Source organism: Crocodylus siamensis, chromosome 4 (assembly GCF_052110815.1).
Source record: "Crocodylus siamensis isolate JL-2025a chromosome 4, ASM5211081v1, whole genome shotgun sequence".
NCBI lineage: Eukaryota > Metazoa > Chordata > Crocodylia > Crocodylidae > Crocodylus > Crocodylus siamensis.
The window spans coordinates 240,588,122-240,611,204 of NC_143398.1; the positions used below are offsets into that span (position 1 = coordinate 240,588,122).

The window sequence follows — 23,083 nt, forward strand, 5'->3', positions numbered from 1 at the left end:
ATCCAAGTCCCAAGCACCTCTGTAATGCCTTACTCGATCAATCACGGAAACTCAGCCCCTGCACTTTGGGGGTCCCTTGGTTTGAAAGGAGCTTGCTAAGCCCTGCAAACTTTGATGTCTTGTTATCAGCTGCAGAGAAACGTGGAATGAATATCGGTCCCAAAGACAACGCAGAGCTGTCAGCGCTCTGTGTTCAGGCCAACCAGGCAGTTTGTGCCAAGAAGTTTTACCTGAGAGGTTGGGGAAGCTGGAGGCAACCCTTCAACTTCAGTCTTGACTTTGCTGCGCTTGTTAATTACTGGGTTGACCGTGCTGCTCACAGCTGACTCACTGCTCTGCTTGCTCTAGGAAAGAGAAATCAGGGGAGATGTGCTGCTAGGGTTATGAATGAAAAATGAGGCCGTGCCGCTACTACCATCATAATCACAGCAAATTGGAGTGGAAAGGAACTCTGAAATGGGCTCTGTGGACTGGCCCATCCGCCCAGGAGTTAAGTGGAACATAGACCTTATCCTGGCTATTTGTCCGGAGTCAATCTCCTACTGTGCGAGTATGCAAGGGGGGAAAAAAAAAAGAGCCAGAGAAAAAATAAATAAAGGAAAGTTTGAAGGCTGGAGGGAAAAAAAAACCCTATTTTGCATGTGACACTGGAGCTTTTAGTCTCTCAACTGCTTCTTCAGTTTAAGAACTATCCAGACCCTGTTATTCAAACCTCCCCCTCGACCCTAAGAATAATCTATGTTCTCCCCCACCCACTCCAAACAAGAGGAAATATTTTATCCAATGGTTTGTCTTGGTTTTAGGAGAGTGTCCTTCATAATCAGCCTGTAGGAGCCTACGCATATATTTTATCAAGCCCTTGGAAAAGAATCGAGTCTGCAAGAGACAAAGCATCATGCACAATACAAAGACTCTAGTCAATTGGAATATGACAACTGCAATTGCACTGGTGTTAGCTGCTCAAGATTGGTGTGGTAACTCTAAATCAGAGGTGTCACTTCTGCCACTGAAGTCATATGGGTAGCCAATTTGCTGGGATTGAAACAGAAGAGAAGAAAATAAAACCAATCAAGCCAATAACCCACCAATAACAAACCAGTCCAGGGCCCATGAGGATCTCCAAACTAATAAATCAGACAGAACAGTTCAATACAATAAAAACACAAAAACAAATTAAAAGGGGTGGGAATGGAGGTGAAAGAGAGGTTGCAGAGAAAGCTTACATTTCCAAAAGTGGGTAGTTAGGCCATTTAAAAGATGCTATACATAGCCACTGATGTCCGACATGAGTGTGCGCTCAGGGTGTTGATATTCATCTGGTTGGTGCAGGTAAGTGCACAAAGATTGTACATTCCTAAGTCTAAACACCTGCTACTCAATCATATAAGACTAACAATGAAAACGAGTCATAAAATGTACACCCAAATGGACAGTTGGGCGTCATAAAATGTATACCCAAATGGCATTGCAGAAATTTCTTCCCAAAAATCATTTGCAAATAAGGAGTTGAAAAACTCCTCTCCCGTGGAGTTCATAACATGCAACCCATAGAAGTATGGACTTACTTGAAACTTTCTCAGCCTGCAGCTTACTACAGGGGAGATGTTTTCTGGCGCTCAGTGGGCTGAGCTTTGCTCTATGGCAAGGTTGGGTCTTGCTCTCCTCTGGACCATATTCAGGGAATTAAAAGAGAGGCTAGAGCTCTAATTGGCAGTCACCGCTTGAACGCTTGAACGACACAATAATGCTGTGTGTATACAGACAACGTCTACTAAATTAGGGATGGCCTAACAGTTTTAATCCAAAATAAATCAATAAATTCTCATTGTTTCGAATTCTTGGCCAGATTTTCAGAGGCCCTGAGTACTCATTGCTCTACTTGACCTCCGCATGAACAGCAGATGTTTAGCATCTCTGAACACAGGTTCCCTATTTGACTAGAGTCTCCCTCTCCAATAGGAAGGGGTTTTTGCCAGGGCACCAAAGTTTAGCCCATTGCTCTATTTCATATGTGAACCGACTTGGCTCCTACCTGATTGGAGTCAGGGATGCAGCTGTTGTTGTTACTGATCTGCGTAGGAGGTGGGTTGACAGAGAGCACAGCCACGTGCTGCCGTGGGGGGAAGGTGGGGGATGGCTGGATCAAAGGAGGAGTATGTCCAAAGGCTGAACTCAAGCCCCTCTGCTGACTCAGGATCTGCTGGTACGTCACGGGGTTGATGGGATGGGGGAAGCTGAATGCCGGGCTGCAATACAAATGCCAGCGAAGAAGTGGCAGTTACATGATGGTATTAAAAAAAACAAAACACTTATGTTAATGATTGATTTAGGTGAGGGCAGAACTTCCTAGTGGCCACGGGGAACAGGAAAGGATGGAGAAACTAGAGTTTCATTAATCACCCACAATAAACATTACAGAAGATTTATTATTTTGGATAAGGCAGGATCTATAACTAATTAATTAATTAATTTTATGCAGATGTGATCTGCCTTAGCTACCCTTTGGTATATTTATGCATCAATATAAATATACCCACTCACATGCAAAACTGCTAGAAAGTCCTTTTCTTCCTGTGTTGCCATGCACTGCTTGCAAACATGGGTCTGACGTGGGCTTTGCAACAATTCAGGCTTGAAGGCTTTGCTGTACAGAGCTACTCTGAAACCTTCTCAGCTTGCAGGATGCTACAGGGGAGATGTTCTCTGGCTCACCAGGCATAAATTACAGCAGGGACACTTCACCATATTCAAAAGAGATGGCATTTGCTTTGCACTCAAGGCAAAACAGGATGCTGTGGTATGAGGGTAGTAGACTATGTAGTCCTTCAGATTCAAGTTAGATGTAAGTTCAACTCCTAACCGCATCATGGGTAACCAGAAATGATCAACATCTACTAGCTGTTTGATGGCTCGTATGAAGTCCATGATTTCAGACTTAGAGGGAGTTGATGCGGTGTCCAGAATAACAGCTGGAACTGCCAGCCTTGCAAGAAGGCCAAGTCCTGAATTAGTCTCTCTTTCAGAGGTGGTTCCCCCAGAAGAGGATTAAGGCACAAAGGAGAAGAAGTGTGGGAAATCTGCTCTGTCGCTGCCCTGGCTCTTGGCATGTGGTGTTAAACAAGTTTATTATTGCCAATTTTGCACTTTAAAGAGAGGATCCTAAGCACATGTACACCAGGGCTGTGCGAAATTTCACCGGCTGTTTCATTCCAACACTGTTTTGACCAATCTTGAGGTCGAAACAGCAAAATGAGAACAAAACAAAGCCAGTTGAAATAGTCTCGAAACAAAATGAGGCTGGTTGAAACAAGGCTCTCGACCATAGGCTGGGGATGGGAAGTCAGTCCAGCTGGGCTGACTTCTCATCCCCAGCGCAAGATCCGGCATCCCCATACGCTTGATCATGCCAGGGGTGGGAGGCAGCCCAGCTGCTTCCTGGGGCCCCGTGCTTGATTGCACTGGGCCGGGAAGCAGCCCAGCTGGGCTGCCTGCCGTCCCGGTGCGATGTAGTGCTGGGGATGGGAAGTCAACCTAGCTGGTCTGACTCCCCATCTCCAGTGAAACTCAAAACAGCATCAGAACAGCCTTTCTGTTTTGACAAAACGGAACGGAGCAGCTGTTTTGACTTGAAATGAAATTAGAGACAAAACGCTATTCCCTCGAACCAGCGAAACTCAAGGCGAAACGGAACGGTGCAGTTTCGCACAGCCCTAATGTACACACGCGAATATTTTCTCATTGTTAAAGCCGCAAGAGGTGCAATGCTTGCTGAACTGGTCAACCATTAGCAGTATATTACATTTTATATATTTAAAAATATATAAATCTATGGGTTTTTTTTAAAATAACTTAGTCCCTTACTCCCCCATCATTATACAATTAAGGTTGGTTTTATTCCAAACCCGTTAGTGACAAGGTGAGCAAAACACACAATGCTGCCCCAGTGGTTAAATAAATATGAATGACATCATACTATCTGATGGCAGGTTGCCGTGGAGCAACTGGTTTATACAAAGGAGCCATGAGAAAAGTGACTTATAACAGTTGGCCATCCTCCCATGATGAGGTGGTCACTAGTTTGTGTCACTACTGTCACCAATAAGCTTTTTTACTGATTAAAAATTAAAGAAGCCACACTACGAACTATTAAGAGTTAGACTGTTTTATGAATGCAGCTCATTTACATCGTCTTGTTGTTAGTAGTAATAGTAAGAAATGTGAGATTTAAGATATTCCTTGTAAAGATATACCTAATGGCTCTGAATTTATTACTACTGTTATTATTGAATGATATTAGCCACAATACAAACACTTACAATAAAAAAGGTTCTTCCCCCAAAGAGCTTAACAACTATATTTAAACACAGTAGACTAGACGAGGGTACAACAGATGTAGAGAACACAAGGTAATAGTGGAAGAACTATGATTTGTAGCTAAATTTCAGATGATTCTCGAAGCTGCTGCTTTAGAAATACTTTTACAATTTTACAAGTGATGTTACCCAACAAAGTAGTGTTTAAATTACTGTAACAAGTAGAAATGCCATTTTTTTTTCCTTTAAAACAAGATCAAAACTCTTTAGGTATCTGTGGCTTCTCTAAAGCCTTGTGTTTCTTCCCCATGCATCTACAACAACATTATTAATAGATATGAATGTACTTAACTTCACACTACTGCTAACAGCAGGAGCACAGTGCAACCATTCTTAAGCAATCACCCAGAGGATTGGCATCAATTATTTGCCTAGGAGAAATATTTTCTAATTAAGTCTAGAGCAGAATTTCACTCAATGATCTAGATTTTTTTTAATGGGTGTTTAAAAAGTTAGGCTCCCAAGTCCACACAGGCAGCAATTTTTGAAAATCTAGGTTAATATTTGCAGGGCTACTTTGGGGATAGTCTCCTAAGGGGTGGAGGTGGGGATTTCTAATTAGGCTAGTCACACCATTTAGCAAAGCTAATTTATTGGCAGAACTGAGCCTCTTTTGTTTGGCTGCTAAGAGGTAAAAGCATATTGCAATTATTAGCAATCTGGCAAGTTGACAGTCCCATCCGGAAACAAGAAACCCATATACGGTATAAATTACTGATATAGCCATCAGTATAGAAGAAACACATTAAACATTACTTTTCCACAAGCCAGGTTGTTTCATATTAATGTGTAACACAGAGCCCGTACATAAAAGGGATAGATTTTTTTTAACAGGATTCCTTGTTACCTTAGATGGGCAAACCCTGAAAGGCTTCCTTTCTGCAGCTTGAGTTCCTGACAAGGAGATAATTATGCAGACAGGAGATCAAATAAATAAAAGCCTAAATTGAGCCACTCCAACTGTTTTACCTTATTGCCCCTGCAGATAAATGGCCATACGAGCCACTCGCAGCAGAACTACTTCGGGAGTTATTAATATAAGCCACCAGGGAGTTAGGGGATGTCCTGATCATTGTTTGAAGATCAATGCTGGCATCAGACAGCGGGGATATGGAGAGGGCTCGCTTTCTGCTTAATCTTGGAGTCACCCGAGGGCTTGAAAATCTTGACACTGTAAGGAAGAGAAAAAAAAACAAACCAGTGCGTCTAGTCAGATAAAAGCAGCAGGCTTCTCCCTTCTTGTGGCCAAGTGAATGAAAGAAGTTTGCGGTGCTCTGCTTGATTTACTGGGAGGAAGACTCAGTCTGAGAGCATTAAATGACATGCAAGCCCCTAGCTGGGACTCGTTTACCTTGAAAACATTTCTTAAGCCCCCTCACACACACAAAAAAAGAAAAATTCATACTACGCATCTGTATTTTTTGCTGTGACAGCCATTCTCGTGGAGGAGAAGCCGCAGGACTTGGGTGCCCTGACAATGAAGCAGAGTCTTTACTGAAGCTGCTGAACTCAGAAAACGCCTTTGTTTTTCTTTGGCTTTCTAGTGCCCGAATGCTGAGTTCCACTGCTGGGCTTTTGTCAAGACACGGATTCAGCGAAGAACTTAAGCACAAGCCTAATGTGAAGCATGGGAGGAAGTTCGCTGAAATGGATGGGACTTACTTAAATCCCTTGCTGATTCAGCACCTGGGAGTCCTGAGCTTGGACTTCCACTTTCTCAGCTGACTCATTTCTGCCTTGCTGCGATGTCAGTGGCTTCCCTAATGTATGGAAGAGGAGCATCGGAGTGGTTGGTTTTGAACCGGCTGATCTCTATTCTGCAAGGGCTCTTTGCAAGTGTCATCGATCAGGGTCCCCAGGGGTACCCATGGTGCCCCTAACAGCTCCATGACCGCACCAGCTCTGCTCCGAGAGCATGCTCTTGTCTCTCCTGCCACATCCTGATGGTGAAATAATAAATTGGGAGGCTGCCCAGGGGCCTTTGCGTGGCCCCAGTGCACTGAACCCCACAAAAATTCACTGGTCCTTGGGCCCTTCGCTGGACCTCATTCCAGCACTGTGCCGCACGGGGCACCTTGAGCCTTATGGGCTAATTGCATGGCTCCAAAACCTTCCCTATACAACACCGCATGCCTTGCGGATGTTACATGTAAGTTATTCCCTCTTTGGGGCCTTAGCTTACTCGGTCTCCACCCCTTTAATCTGGCTAAGCCTTCTAGCCTAGGCCCACCATGTTGGATGTCAGTCTGAGGCACTAGCTCTAATCAGGCCCCTGGGCCCTGTACAGCTGCACCCCTCAGGTGCCAGGCCCATGGCCCATGTAGCTGTGCCCCTTGAGTGCCAGGCCCAAGACCCCATCATCTTGCCCTATAATTTGTACTACTCCTAACACAACGGGCTTGTGTCTTTGAGCACATCTACACAAGATGCTTAATGCTCATTGGACTAATTCTACTCCAGATTAGCGCAGGTGGCAAAAGCCGTGCTACTGTGCAGCAGATTAGTCCAATGGGAATTAAGCATCACGTAAAGTGTTCATCTGTGCTAATGTGCAGTAGCACCGATTACGGCACATTAAGTTAGTACCTGTTTTTACAAGTACTAAGCTTAATGCGTTGTAATTACAGCACATTAATGAACACGTAGCTGCTCCCTTTGACTGGAGCTCTTAATCCATACCATACTGAGAATGAAAAGGTTAATAATGAAATAAACCCATTCATTTTGATTCCTTAAAAAATATGAAGTGCCTATTGCCAAAGTCTTCACTCAAAAAGAGTTTGAATGAGTAGCAACAAGCTAAAACTAGAAGAGATTGGGTAAACAACAGACTTAAAAAGGGCTCATATAAATTCATTCTAATTCAATATAATTAACAGATTTATTTAGGATTGCTTCATTTATTCCTCGCATACTTCGTGTTGAAATACTAGAGATGATGCACTGTATTCTTTATTCCAGATAAACACATTTTCAGTGCATGGTTTGAAGTTAACACTGAAAATCCCTGTAACTACAGCCCCCTTATGGGCATAAAGGGCTTCTTGGCTGATGGGAATGATAATGGATTATAGTGCCATATGCTTCTCAGCATCTAGAGGAGCTGATTACAGTATAGGCTAGATGAAAATTACGCTTTCCATCCCCTTCCCCACTTTTCCAGCCAATAACTAAACTGCTGACCAGACCTTCATCACTACTTTAAATTGGAGCAAGGTTGCCAATCCAATAATTTTTTTTTTTATTGACAAGCTGATGACCAAATTTTTTTATTGGTATATGTTTTTATGGACATACATTTTACATAATATAAATGTAACTCTTTGGCCAGGACCTGCACAGCAACAATAAAGGCCAGGTTCAAATCTTAGCACTGAACACCAGCTTTCTAAACCTGGCTTCAGCCCCCACCCAGAAACCTGGGAAACTACTAGTGTGGCCACTGGTCTCGTTTTATACTGGACTGTCCTGTTTTTAAACTTTCTGTCCCCTGTCCATTTCTAAATGAGGCACGGGCTGCCAAAAGACCTGTTTTTTTTAGCTCATTGGTGGAAATCCATGTCAAACATTTGTCCTCGCAATTCTATTGGCTGTGCCGAGAGGTAGGGTAGCGCACAGCCAGGAGGAACTTTGTGGTGGTCCTGCCCCTTACTGTTGATTGACCAAGGGGCCTGGTGGCCTCACCCCTTACCGCTGATTGGCCAAGGGGGCCTAACCCTTGCCAGGGGGATGTCCCATATTCTGGGGATTTAGTAGCCACCCTAGAAAGCACATTTTAGCCAGGTGTTCTAAAGTTGGGGCGGGCAATTATTTCAGGCGGAGGGCCACTTACTGAGTTTTGGCAAGCCATCGAGGGCCGCATGACAGGCAGCCAGGAGCAGATAAATATTCATTTTCTAAATTTTTTTTAGAAAATGAATATTTTCCATGGGCCGGAAGAAATGGGCCGGCGGGCCGCATCCAGCCTGCAGGCCGCATTTTGCCCACTCCCGTTCTAAAGTGATCAGACTTCCCCACTCTTGAGCAATGGTCAGCCAGGTTCATTACAGGAGATAAGAGGACAAGCACATGATCTTACAAAAAACCTTAACCAATATATATTCAGTAAAACCCAAACACCTAATAGCCTCAGTCACTAGTGACGAGCCCAGGGGAGCTACCTCCTAGCACAGCTTGTTAGGAGGGAGACTCACCCAGTGCTGCTACCTGGGGGCTCTACCACCTATGCCAGCTAAAAATGACCCTCAAACCATAAGATCTAGGCCCACAAACAGCAGAACAGGCATGAGTAACCTCCAAGCCTACAAACATGCATACTAATAAGGGCATGCAAAGAAGGAATATTCAGTTACCTGAGCAGAATATAACCATAAAGGAAGTAAGCCATAAAATAAGCAGGGCTACATCACGGAAATGCAAAGTACAAAAATATACGTACCTAAGAATTGTAGCTAAGAACTATTTTAACCATTCTTAGAATCCTTTTCGTGACTGCTCACTGAAACATAAATGCTTTCAACCTTTGCAGTAATAATTCCCCACTCCCAGCCCTGCAGCTGTCCCAGCTGCAGCCCCCTGCTCTCTGTCCTACCCCGTGCCATGAAGCCCTGCCTACCTCCAAGGTTAGCAGCCATTATAGGCAGCACAGGCGGATGTAGCAGCAGTACATGGCTGGGAAGGGGGCCTGGCTACAGGGGCTCTCAGGGCCTACAAAGCTCTGAGAGAGAGCTCCCTACAGGGTGCTTCACTCCAGTTCAGACACAAGGGCTAGGGCCAGAAATTACATATAAACTGGTATAAGCGATGGGAACCGGTTCATATCTGTAACACAAGAGAAGTTCAGTGCACATAAGCTGCTTTTAAAATGGCTGCAACTGGTTTAAGATAAATTCAGGTGGATGTAGTATCAGACTTAACCGATTTAGGTTAAACTGCTTTATTGAACTTCTGCCCCAGATCCCCTCCACATTCAAGTTAACTCACAGTCCTGTAGTGTCCCAGAATGCTTTGCATCTTCCCAACAAACCCTGCCTCACAGGGTGGGCAGGCTAGCCTTGGTCCAGGCTACCTGCTCCAGCCAAGCAGGGTGGTATGCTCTAGCACCCCCTAGCCTCTGGCCCCAGCCACTGCACGCATGGGGCAGCATTTCCAGAATCAAAAGCGACTGTCTTCACTTGTTTATCAGTTCAATCTATGCAGCTTAGACTAATCTGTGATGATTGAATTGAATCAGCCTTGGATTTTTTGACTGTCTGCATGTAGCCAAGATGGTACTGCTCTGCTCTGTCTGTCCATCAATACTTCTTACATCCAGCCTCATTCTGATGACAGATCTTCAATCAAGCTCAAGTTTTCTTAGGGTTTTTTGTTTGTTTGTTTTGTTTGTTTTTTTGCAGCTTGTCCATAAATTTATGGACTGTTGGTAACCCTGACTGAATGAGGTAGGTATGGCGTAAAAATGTCCCATCTGACTACAATTTAGTGGCCTAAGTTAAATAGGGTGGCAGTTTCAGTCTAATTCATGGCAGATCTATATCTCTCTCTCCAAAAGCACCAAAATGGGTCATGAGAAGTACCCTTGCTGGCCTTCTCAGCAAGAGGCAGTGCTACTGAATTAGAAAAGTTGGGCAAGTTGCTTGGCTAATCTATTTCAAGCCACAGGGTTGGGGCTAAGGTTTAAAAACCTAGTGCTAAAGGCAAAAAGTGCTGAAAGAGAATGGAGCCTGAATGAGACTTCTGATCCCTCCGCTGCCTCCCAGGTTAGCGCTGAGTGACACTAGTGAGGCCGTGTCGGGAAAGCTTACACTGCCGCCGACCTTGCCTTCAGTCCTGTGGGGGTAAACAGAGAGCTGTCAATCAGTCCCTTTCATCAGCACTAAATTAATTTAAAATTAAAAAGGAAAAGGCCCCTGAAGATTACGTTGAATACAGTGATTGTCAGTGACTGAGCAGATAAGAAAACTAGCCTGGAATAGCACCACATCAGAGCAAGAGGAGACCCTTAGAAATTGTGCATGTGTTTGTGTGTAGGAGGAGCGGAAATGAAACAAATGCCGGCACAATGCTGAGCATCCAATTAAAGAAAGAGGCAAGACAGCAGGAGCCCAGAAAGTAAATTAAGAGGTTTAAGAAAAAGCAATTTGACAGCTCAGGCGCAAAGTGAAGGCTGTGAGGGGATCTGCGAGAGCCTGGCCCCTATTAACAATTGTCAACTAGTCGGGCATGAAGTCATTTCCAATCTAGCCAGTTCTCTTTGTGGGGATTTGCAATAAATAGAGAGCTATGACTGTACTCATTTGGACTCTCCCAGTATGTAAGTGTATTGGTAGCTGCAATGTGGGACTTCATATGGCAAAATTGGCCCCACTTTTCACCACTGGTAAATCACTGGGGTTGTACGGGTTGTAGTCCAGGCCAACTGTGAGAGGAAATATTCCAAAATATTAGCGTATTGCATCCGAGGTCTGGTTGAGGCCTAGCTATAAGTAGGACTACAGATCTCACCCAAAGTGAAGAAAGTGTCAACAATACTCCAGCAGACCATCTGTTTTTTATTTTTAATTTTTGTAGGGTTTTACATATTAACATGGGGTTGGCTACACAAACCCAAATAGCAACTGGCTTGATCAGTGATTTTCAGCTAGGGTGCTATGAGATCCTTTGAAAAGTGACTTGAGGCTTAAGAAGATAAGCAGATAAGTGTCAGCCCAGGCTTGCTGTTCCCCCAGCCCACTGCCCAGCCCCTCTTTAAGGGGGTATGCATGCTAATAAATTAGTTTTTGCAATGGGGTGCTGCTCAGCTCACAGAAGTTATGGAGGGGTGTCATGAGTCTGCCTTCCGTCTACCTAAAACAGCTGAGAATTACTGGACTAGACTAGGCTGTGAGGCCAAATGATAAATCCAGTAGCTTATTTGAATTCAACACAAGCCTTTCAAGATCTCTTCCTCAATAAGTTAGCATCATTGCATACCACCCTTTCTTTTCCGTTGGGTCTTCCTGTGGGCCTCTACCACCTAGGGGTGTTCCAGAAATAACAGCGTTAAGGACTGTGAAGAGGTAAGAGATCTCAGCTACTACAATGGGGGTCGCATTAGTACCTGAGAGAGGTAGACCTACAGCCCGACCTCTTCTTCCCCTACACCCGTCCTTTCCTGGAACATGGGCACCGCGGGGAACCGGTTATTATTTCTTTGCTGCCAAATGCATGGTAGGCATTTTATAGCCAAATGCTAAGATATGCTTCCTTCTCTGAAGACAACACGTGGATGAACAATGGTGACAAGACAGTACAACGATGCTGACAAAGCGCCTGAGGAGTGCTTTGATTTGTGCTAGATTAAAAGTTCAGCCTTCCCTGAGAATAGTGGTGGGATTTCAATTCCCTTTGACCTAGCAGCTCTAGCTACCATTCGTAAGTGCTTACGTGAACCGGACCACCATGTTATCTTAGCACGTCATGACGAATGGATGTCATCCTCGCGATGCCACTGCCAACTTGAGCGTCAGTCAGCACCTGCCCCATTGAACCTTTCTTCCTCCTAACTCCCAGGTCTTCAAAGAAGTTTTTGGAACGACTTTTGAATGCCCCCCCACCTTTTTTTTTTTTGCACTTCCATTTCATTGTGGTGAATGACTGGCAATCACAAATTTTCAAGGCTGTCAAACTAGCCGGATGTTGCTGTACGCCTCCTATATGGTAGCTTTTCCTTGAGTGCCAGTTCCTGGCGGATGTAGGTAGACAAGAATCACAGTTTTCATTTAACTGAAAATAAGTTTTTGGCCTTCACGCTGGCAGGGAGGAAAGCCAGATGGCAAATGCAAAGAGTGGCTGTGTTTTGTTTAATGATTGCTAAGCCGGTCTCAAGATTTGGGGGGATGTGGCTTATGATCCTTGAATGCTTGGTGTTGCAAACATTGAGGCTACATCTACAGGGCTAGTTAGGGCTCACCTGAGAGCTCATAGCTGTTGCTCTCTTCATTGAAAATACCTAATGTCAACCACTCGTGGCAGCGCATCCTGACCATGGAAATGGTAGTGGCCTTACGGGAGGGCAAACTGGGCGACCCCCCGGGAACCCCACACTTTAGGGGGGTCCCAAAATTTTGCAACAATTTTTTTTTGGGGGGGTGACGATTTTGCAAGGAAGTGGTTCTATTTACATTTTAACACTTGGCTATTTCTCTAATTCCCCCAAAGACTACTAAAAAGATTCACAATACAACTGCGGTGGGTTATAAGTCATCAGAATTAAGCCTCGAAGGGGCCCCAAATGACTCTCTTGCCCACAGCTCCAACACCCCCATGGCCACCACGGATGGAAACTGCTGAAGTTCAAGCTAGGAGGCTGAGGCTCCCCTGGCTCGTTCCTATCTAGCATATTTGAAACTCAGCTACATCCTAGTGCAGGACATCAGCCAGCAGCAAACCCACAACTGCCTGGTTTGAGCCTGATCCTGGCCAGGACTGAATACCATTTGAGTTGGGGAAGGAGAGGCTGTTTAACAGTGTGGAGGCATTATGTAAGCAAGTGTCAGCTGAAAAAGGTGTTATCTGCTAATTACAGTAAAACCACTGCAGGGGCTGCGCAAACCCGTCTGAAAGTAAATTCACCACTCGACTGTAATTACTCATCTTGCGAGAGGCAAGGTAAAAAGCGAACTGCATGCACAGAGCCTGGCCTCACTCCAGACATTCCTAACCTTTGGATCTGGATGCCAAGCTTCACAGATGGCCCATAAACACAGAAACCCGAGATCCAAACACATCCAGACTTTAAAGGAACGTTCTGATTTGGATCCAGATCAGAACCTGTCTCTATTTATAAAACAGTCACAGAAGGCTTTGCAATCTTTATTTGAGCTAATTAAGCTAATTCTAGTTCAATGAATTAGAGAGAACCTGGTTGAGGAGCCAGAGCATGAGGTTGGGGCTCGGGACATCTGGGTTCTTCTCCCAGCTCTGCCACTTGCCTGCTGCATGACCTCGGGCATGTCACTTAACCTGGGTTTCCTCTGTCCTGTTGGACTGTAAAGCTTTTCAGGAGAGGGTGTTTTCCTGTGAGCACATACATTACATGGCCCGGTTGGGCTATGACCACAGCTGGGGCTTGAGTTGCTTCTGAACTACAAATTATACCCTATGCTTCCAGATACAGATATTGTTTTTCCACATTTGCATTCCCACACTCTCCTACTTTTCTAACAGAAGGAAGCAGGCCAGACTTGACAGTCATATTTATCTCTGTTACTCCCACACCTCAAGGGAGATCTGTTTATTAATGTGCCACTTCCCTTGATAAATTACTAAATAGAAAGAAAAGCCGTGTACTCATTTCTCGCAGCTCCTTCCAATGATTTATGCCCACAGTGCCAGTTCAGCCATTGGCTGCCATCAATTTGCGGAGGGAAGAAGTCCCAATGTCCAACAGAAGCTCCAGCTCTATTGGTGCAACCACTGAGGGCACCCCCCCTCTGCACAAAGGTAGGCTTCCCCCCCCCCACCCTTCCTCATGTAAAACTATGCTGGAAGCTGTCAGATTTGCAAGCTGGCGTGGGATTTTTCCAGCACAAATCCAGTAATATGCATTTTATTAGTGTCTGCTCTCATTTAGATCTTCCAGCTACCGCTGGCTATGCAGAGCATTCTGAGAATGGCTCGAATGGGTTGGGCTGCTGTTTTACACCAAGGTCTCTTGGATACAGTATTATGGATTTTTCACAGCTAATGGACCCAAAACCATGTTACAGATGAATGATTCCTCTTCCAGCATCGACACCGATACAAGGCAGCTAAGAAAGAAGGTGGCCAGAGAACCTTAAATTTGTTTTATGACATAGAAACAAAGTGCTAACAAAGTTAGCAGGAGAAAGGTTATTCGCCAAAGCAACTGAATATTAGCTCCGATGACATTATTAACAATGATACTGGCCTTACTCTAATTCCTTACCGTGAGACCAATGGGTGTTAATATTAAATAACAACAGATGGCAAAGATAAATGATATATGACAACAAAATACTTGGCTAGGGATCTCAACAAGTGGCAGACTATGACATGACCACCTAAGGAAAAGATCTGATATGTTCCAGCAGCACCTTTCAAATGAGGATCTCCAAGACCTTTGCCGATATGAATGGTAGGCTTCGAAGTACATGGATGTTGAAGTGGAAATGCTTGGAAACTTTACAGTGAAATTCGTTTAACAGGAAAATGTTGATTTATTGAAACTGAAACTGTTCCCAGAAGAGGGGTGGTTTTGCGAAATGCCACTAGTTGAAGATATTTTGGAAGAAAAGCTTTTGGAGCGGTGAAAACATTCCTTTTCAACATGTCTAAGATAGTGAAGTTCTGGGAAAGAGGAGGGAGGAGGAAGCAGTACCAAGGAGTAAGAATTAAAGCTTTTTATCTTGCTGGGATCCTATGACCCTAGCTGACTTCCTGCCCCTGGGGCAGGGGGCTGGACTCGATGATCTCCCGAGGTCCCTTCCAGACCTAGTGTCTAGAAACCTATGAGATCTAAGGTAAAAGCATGTAAAAATAATAAAAAGCTCCCCACTACAATCAATGTTTTGAAAGTAATTGAAAGCAAATATTGTCCCAATTCCTGGGTTGTTGGGGGTGGGGATTGGATTTCTACGTTCTGAAAAAGTTCAAGATTTTGACTTTTGACTCCTATGCGAGATGAAATTTTTTTTGAAATTGTGACAATTCTCAGAAGACCAGAAACCCATTTTTCATCCCACCATAGTAAGAAATGCCATTCCCGAGGCCACAGAGTAAGTCCAAGGAAAAGCTAGGATGTCCCAAGAGATCTGACACCCACTTGCGTGTGCTAACCAACGGGTAACACTTCCGCCCAAATAACTATATAGTGTGTCAAACTGGGGGGGGGGGGGGGAAATTCCCTCCTGTGTCAGTGCCAACACAACTAGAACGACTGTTTCTTTTCTGTCTTGATCTAAAAGCCCAGTACACTCAATAGCGTCTTTCCTCTGATTTCAATGGGCTTTGCATCAAGGATTAAAACTGAACGTAGGTGTAGAAGTCTATCTCTATGCACTCGGCTTGCAAAGTGTCGGCTGCTATTTTTAAGTTAAATCTCCCTCCCCAACAAATACAGAAATAATCTGTCCATGTGTTAATATTTTGGAAAGCTCAACGGCCTGACCATTACCGATGCTGAAAACTCATCAGGATCCAGTCCAATGAACACGAGACAGATGAGCTCGAAACAGGAACTGGTTTTGAGGGGGCCAAACACGGATATTCTTGTGACGTTCAAAACCAAGGTACTACATTGTGCTCACCTGCTTCAAACGCTCCAGGGGAAAAAAAAGCCATCTACACTGCTCTGACATGAAGCACAGACTATTTTAAAGCACAAAGCAATTCCCCTTCCCTTCCTCCTCCTTTATATTTAACATACAGGGACCTGGAATTGGAGAAACCAGTCTGACACACAAGGTGCACTCTTAACTGGGGACTTGGTTTGGGGATGAAAGATGTCTCACCACCTTAATTCACCTGCACAGGCTAGAGAGTAAATACAGATCAGAGGCACTAAAAACCTTCCAGCACTATCGGAAATAGCCTTTCAGGACAAAGCGTCTTTAAAATGGCATTTAAGTCAGATGCCCCAGGTTCTGCAAGGACAAAAATACTATACCAGATCCCATTCAGAGGTTGCGACTCCTGTTTCCAAGTGGTACAGAAATCCCCTTTCTAGATCAGCACGGCTCCAAAATTGGGCATTATAATGGTCACTGGTACAAAACTGACTGCGGCCCCAGGCTGGGACTTGGGCCAGTTTAAATCCCAGAGGAAATTCCAGAATCGTGAGTCAAGGGAGAAAATATTTCCCCAGCAGTTTCTTCCAGGGCATCGTATTTTATCACATATGCCACTGGGGAGCAAATTGGCAACCCCGTTCCACAAATTTGACATTTCTTTCTAAATTCACACCGACCCAAGATGGGCCAGTACTCAGCCCGCTGTGCCAGTGACGAGGCTAAGGTTCAATCCCACAGCACTGCTGATTTTGTTGCACCCACTGTAGCTATATACCTTGGTGTTATCCATTTTATCATTTAGGCTTTCCAGCCTTGCCTAAGACCCAACTCATCTTGAATCTAGATTTAAACTACGTTGAGAGAGCGGGGATGCTAGGACCAGATACGGGCCTCTCTGTATTTCTCAGAGGCTTTGGGATATTAGACAGACGCGATAGGAATTGGAAACAGCCACGACGCAGCCCAGAGGAAGATAAACACTCGGCGATCGATGGTGAAGTCCTTTACTTATTGGTGTGCCTTAGACTATCTAACCGGCCTCCATTAACCGGCTGTAAAAGCCAACTCCTTCGGCGGTCCCCGTGACTGCGGGAGTCTATAGGAAACGCGCCGTGCGCTGCAAAAGCCGGTTGCACCTTATATCCTTTCAACTGAACAGCAGGCAAAGGAACTGGAAGAATCCATTTCGGACGAGATGGCCAAGGGACAGATGTTTTACGCTCCCCCCCTTCCCAAATCACAGCCAGAACTGCTGCTGCTGCTGCTGCTTCTGTACGTCTTCACCCAACCCCTGCCATAAATACAGTGCTAACGCGCCGAGCGCTCGCCTTGGCTTCTTGCCAAACAAGTGGAAGAAAATTCCTCGCAGAGGGCATAGAAGTATCCCCTCTGGTCACCGAATTAAACCCAGGGGCAGTAAATACATCATAAAAAATGGCCTGTGCTTGACATAGGACAATCCCTTTATCAATAAGCAGCGGCCAGCTGCAAAGGGGCTAAAGATAACCAGATCCTTATTCCCTGTTCTCCTTCTGTGACGGCATCACATAATCTTTCTTAGACCGCGGCAGATGCCGGACATTTGTTTTGGCACCGGGCGCTGTCCTGGGACCCTGCTTTTTTTTCATTCCCAGGGGCCCTATAGCTTTGCAGTTCGAGAAATGGTAATGTGTCTTCTTGCTGAAAGACGAGGCTGCATTCTCGTATTCCCAGTTCGCGAGGTAGCCGCTTACGTGGCCTAACTTGCATGCACCGAGTGCGTTCTTCAGGAACCGGAGGTCAGGAGAAGTCCAGATGAATGGTGGAAGAGATGCTCCAGGTCTCTCTCGCTCCATTTGCTCCTTTCCTCCCCGCCCCCCAGGGAGAATAGGGTTGGACGGGGCACGGCTTTGTCATCCCATAACATTTTTCAAGAAGTATCGAGAAAATGTCCATTCTGCAGGAGCCGCCATGCCTGAGAGACGATCAGGCGTTTGGGAGCTCACCTTGCATTTGGGAACCAGGCTCAAATCCCGACCCTTCCACTTCCCCGTGTCGTCGGTGAACAACCTGACCACCAGCTCCTCCAGAGCTGATCGTATTTCTCGTTGGACCGGCTTCACTTTCAACAGAGAATTATTCAGCGAGAGATGACCTTGAAGCTCCCACCTCCCAGGTGCATGCATTCACCGAGAGGCTCCCTGGTCTTGCTCTCTGGCTCAATGAACCCCAGGGCGTGGGGAGAGCGGGGTGGACTGCGGTGCAGCTCTTCAGCCCCCTGGCTCCAAGGGCATCCCCCATCATGCTCCAGAGAGCGCGCATACGTAGCCCAAGGGACTTTCATTTTGAAGCACTTCTAAATAGTACTGGTTTCCTTCAGAGCCATTTTAGGGTCACTGAGGCTGTTTCTGGGGCGCTTCAAAGGGTGTGTGCACCTGTGCAGCTCTCCTTTAAAGCGCTTCAAAAACATCTGAAGTGCTTCAAATGCTACATCTCCCCATACCCCGACATAGCCACTTCAATGCTGGCCACCCTGATGTAGCCACTTCAGTGCAGTAGATCTGCCGCATGGGTACAGCACTCCTCGGTGAGAAGCCCACCTCAGATCCACCCTCGAAGCCAGGAGCGATTGTTTCGGGCGGAGGGCCACTTACTGAGTTTTGGCAAGCCAACAAAGGCCGCATGACAGGCAGCCAGGGGCAGATAAATATTAATTTTCTAAATTTTTTAGGGGTCCCACGGGCTGGATGGAATGGCCTGGAGGGCCACATCTGGCCCATGGGCCGCATCTTGCCCACCCCTGCTCTAAGCATCTTCAGGGGTGTGAAATTAAGGAAAGCCAACCCCACAAACTGCATGATGCACACAAGTGGAGGGGTTTTTGCCCCATTACTGTTGCAGACCAGTTACACCAAGCCGATGAAAGAACCCAGGCAAGCCCTAGCGCATCTAGAGTCACTCCACGGGTTCAGCCGAAGCAGCCAAGAGGCGACCAAGCAAAAGGCTGCAGCAACCAAGTGTCTGTCTCGCTCCAACTTTGCCTGAAAAAGCTCAGAGGGGCTGTCCCTAAAGCAAACTCATTGGGTCCTGAGGGCTGGATCTGGACTGAAGGGTTGGACCTGGGCTGCCAGATGAGTGCTACATCTGGCAGCAGAGCAAGTGGCGGTGGCATTAGCCTGCATGGCTGTCAGAGCTGCTGTGCTGGCGCAGCTCCAGAATCAAGGGTCTTCGTGCGGCCACCACTTGCCCCCCACTTTCCCCATTGATACTAATTTTAGTTGCAAACAGCAACCCAAACCCCGCATTTCAGCAGCAGGGAAGAGAGAGAGTGGCATTAGCCTCTTGGGCTCCCAAGCTGCATCAACTCAGCAGCTCGGGCAACGGCAGCCACAAGCCCTGTGGACCATATCCCACTTGTAGAGATGGGTTGTCCAGCCTGCAAGAAGCCCTACAACCCTGATCATTAGCCCCACATGCCGTATGTTCGGCACCCTTGCTGTTAAGCACGTTCTCCTGAGAGCGGCGCGTCTGTTCTGTTCACTGCGATACTCCAAGAAGGACAGGCTTTCTGCTTCCAATCTGTATTTCCAAGCTTGTTTTGCAGTTTAATACAACAAATCTGCGGTCTTGTATAATGTCACGTCATGTTACTGGGTGCTATTTATCAGCGGCGGTGCTCCACCCTAGAGTTGGCTGCCCTTCAGGAACAGGTAACATGATTTTTGTGGTTGCAAAGTCTTTAAGACACCGCAAGGATCCTTTGGGAGAAGAGCTGCTCTCTGACACAAGATGTGTGCTATTGATTTCCTTAGCTCACAAAAACCCTCTCCGCTCTTCTGGTATGGCTCTCTCCCTGTACGTATATGGTCCTCGTTTATTTAAAGTCGACTCCTAGCAAAAATGTGTTAAATGAAAAAGGGAATCTCGAAATCTTCAAATGTGGTTTCTGAAGCATGCATGTTGCTCCTGATCCTGGTGACGCACAGTTCCCTCGCTGAAATCAAACATTAGTAGACCAGCGACTGAACCGAAGACAACTTAATCCAGACGGCAGAATGCAAACTATGCAACGCCTGTTTACAAGGCTCGGGGCCCAGTTTAGAAAAGGCAAAGCATTTGCTCACGTCCCAGCAACTTCAAGCATTTTGAGCGCTGTGCCGAAGCAACGTCTTAGACCCAGACAACATCTCTACTCCTTTCCCTGCTGTGGGGAAGACAGATTGAAGTCAAAGATGACTGGAGAATAAACCCTGGCCTGATATCTAAAACGATGCGGGCCAGAGCTTTGTTTTGGGTCTGCTGCTTTTAATGTGGTTTCAATTTTTTTAACAAGTTCTCCTGGTCTCTCACGACACGTCTTCATTTATTTCCACCAGTGCTTAATGGTTTTTGTTTCACTGATGGCGCCTTCAGGTTTGCACTGGGATTTCCAGGCAGCGACCAAGACAGCTGTGTTAAAGGAACGGCGTATGTGCTGATCCCACCGCTCGGCAGCGCACGGACCTCCTACTGATCCCAGCGCGGCCGCCCGCCGTCCGGGGCTCTGCTTCTGCAGGAGAAGCCAAGAGGACAGAAAACCCCAGATGACTTCAGCTGCGAGCCGGAGGCTCCGTGGCCGACGGGAGGGAGTCCCGGTGCGCTGAGCGCTGGCCTGTGTTAGCAGAAGGGAAGTTGTGTTTGTTTTCCCAGCTGGATGTTTATCTGGCACTTCAGCAAGGCACTGACACCAAGCAGAAATCAAGACATGCACTAATAAGGAGGTGGTAGGAAGGGAATAGATGCCGACTTTGCAGAAAAAGGGCCCTGCAGAGAGACAACCGGAGAAGGACCCATCGATTAGACCCCACCAAGATTAACCATGAGAAGGAAAGCTATTCCTGACCATCTGTTACGGTCTTTTATGAGCTTTGGCCTTGCAGTTGGTGGCTGGAAGGGATGAGGCCATGAGAAAATACTCACAACATCAAATCCTGGTTCCTAGTTGCTCACGGATGATGATGATTGTCCAGGTGACTCTTCCATGCCAGCCGTAAACTGGAACTGGTTTGTGTTCAGAAACGAATGGAAGTTCCTCTCGCTAGATTTAGGACCGAACGCAGCCAGTTCCAGACATCGAGGGGTCCTGCAGACGTACGGGGATGCTGCTCCAACGTGCTGCCATTACTGCGTGCCAGAGCAGACTCGGTCAATCGCGTCTGCTGGAGTGTGGTAATTAGTGCGCTCCAGCAGCACCCACGTCTCGTGTGTTCAGCATCCCCACACTTCAAAATGGCAGTGGGGGTACGTTAACTAAACTTCGTCAAGTGTGCTAATTAGTGCGCTCCGGCAGCACCCATGTCTCGTGTATTTAGCTTCTCTGCACTTTGAAAATGGCGGTGAAGCGCGCTTCAACTAAAACTCATCAAGTATGCTAATTAGTGCGCGCCAGCAGCATCCACGTCTTGTGTATTCAGAGTCCCTGTGCTTCAAGATGGCAGTGAGGGGCACTTCAACTAAAACTTGTCAAGCACGCTAATTAGTGCACTTCAGCAGCATCCACGTCTTATGTATTTAGCATCCCCACACTTCAAAATGGCGGTGGGGGCACTTTAACTAAAACTCGTCAAGTATGCTAATTAGTGCGCGCCAGCAGCATCCACATCTCATGTATTCAGCATCCCCATGCTTCAAAATGGTGGTGGGGGCACTTTAACTAAAACTCATCAAACGAGTTTTAGTTAAAGCGTTCTTACTGCCGCACTGAAGTGTGGGACACTGAATACACAAGACGTTACGGGCGCTTTAATTAGAGCGGCTCTCAGAGCCACTCTAATTAAAACTGCGCCCACCTAACCTCAGAGCACATGTAAAGACACCTCAAGACCTCAAAGTCTTTGGGCTTAAAAGATCAATACCAGAGTCATGAAAGGACACATTTTCATTCCAGTGAGTCAAGTCAGCTGGGCCACGAATCGACCAGCCACGAATTCGACCAGCCACGAATGCAGCCAAGCAGATTGAAGCTGGGGCCTTCCCCTCTTGTGCATTTGGAGGCTAACGCTGCCTTTCAGTGGGGTTTGTACATCCCCACTGTCTAACCTAGACCCTGCCATGCAGGCACATCCTGAGGAAGAAGAGAAATGTTTCTAAAAATGGGCATAACCGAATATAGGACTACACGCATCACAGCAAGACAGAGTACAAGTCAGGCAGATACCCAAATCAAGCACGCTCATGCCCCAACATGATTTTAAGTTTAACCCTGGGTTCCTAACACCTGCTTTCGGTCTAATTACGTTATGCCTGTAATGTTCTTTGCCCTTAATTACTGGCACAGAAATACTGATTTGTACGCCCCAGCTTCATTCCAGTTTACCGTAGGTTTTATCTGGGAAGCACCTAGAAGACTGAGCAAAGTCCCAGGCCGTGCTGCAGTAGGCACCGTGACCCACAGAAACAGACACTTTTTGCCCTGGATACTCTCTACAACCTAAATAAACAGTGTGGACAGGACAGGGTAGGGAACAGACACAGAAGAGCGGTGATGTGGCTTGCCCACGGGCACGCCGGAGGTCAATGGCCAAACCGGGAGTAGAACCCAGGTCTTTGAACGTAGTGACCGTGCCACCGCTCCAAAAGGTCGCGGCATTATTTTTGTATTGGAACGATTTACATGCTAAGGGGATGAAATTGCCCTTTTGTACCCCAAATGACAGCCCGGTCCTACAGTCCTGCGTGCGCTCATACAGTCACGTCTTTCCTCCTCTCACGGAACGATCCTGGAGTAAACTTCACCGCGGAGAAGGCTCTGTTGAGCAGGGCCCGGAGAGGGAGGAGGCGCATCCCCTACTCACCGTCGACAGGGCTGAGGTAATCGTGAAGATGTGCCGCGCCGGCCGCTCCCCCGCTCTGCATCAGGAGGTCCCCGTAAGGGTTCGGATGGCTGGCCATGAGCGTCATCTGGTGATAGTACTCAGCTGGGTTGGCTCCTGGAGGAGGTGGGGGCAAGCCAAACAGGCCTCTCTCCTTCAGATGTTCGTGAGCCACTGCAGAGGGAGAGCGAGGAGAAAAACATGGAGAAAACATCCTTGCAGCGAGCAAAACTTCACCGGTGATGTCAGCCCCGTCCCCCCTCCACCCCCTTACTCCCAACTTCAAGCCCTCTTGCTACAACTCGGTTCGGTGCTTTCATGACGTGAGTATGGGCGTGCTTCTGCGGACAAAAGATACTAAGCTGGGGCCTCTGCATTCCTCCATTTCCGCAAATTTATAAACAATCTCTCGTTCCTCCTTCTAATAAACCTCCCGTACGACAACAGCCTCCGCCGTGGGGGAGGGGGATAGGGCCCGATCACCGAACAGCAGCGAGGCTGTCAGCATCGACATTCATGCCTATTAGGTAAGAAAGACAAATACAGCCCAGTTTATGATGGCAGCGCAAAGAAAATTAAAGTGGAGCCC

General features: G+C 46.5%; 1 protein-coding gene across 3 annotated transcripts in view; it reads right to left on the reverse strand.

Annotated features, from left to right (window-relative positions):
• GLI2 (GLI family zinc finger 2) overlaps positions 1 to 23,083 on the reverse strand; it is a 271,620-nt gene that overhangs the window by 26,053 nt on the left and 222,484 nt on the right. For 2 of the 3 annotated variants that reach the window (XM_090046032.1, XM_090046033.1), the window contains exons 5-8: positions 22,477 to 22,668; positions 5,343 to 5,544; positions 2,033 to 2,246; positions 231 to 344 (exon numbers count right to left, since the gene is read on the reverse strand). In XM_090046032.1, coding sequence (XP_089902158.1) covers positions 231 to 344; positions 2,033 to 2,246; positions 5,343 to 5,544; positions 22,477 to 22,668 — 722 coding nt within the window. The remainder of the gene's footprint in view (positions 1 to 230; positions 345 to 2,032; positions 2,247 to 5,342; positions 5,545 to 22,476; positions 22,669 to 23,083) is intronic. The other variant, XM_090046034.1, reaches the window with a different exon arrangement.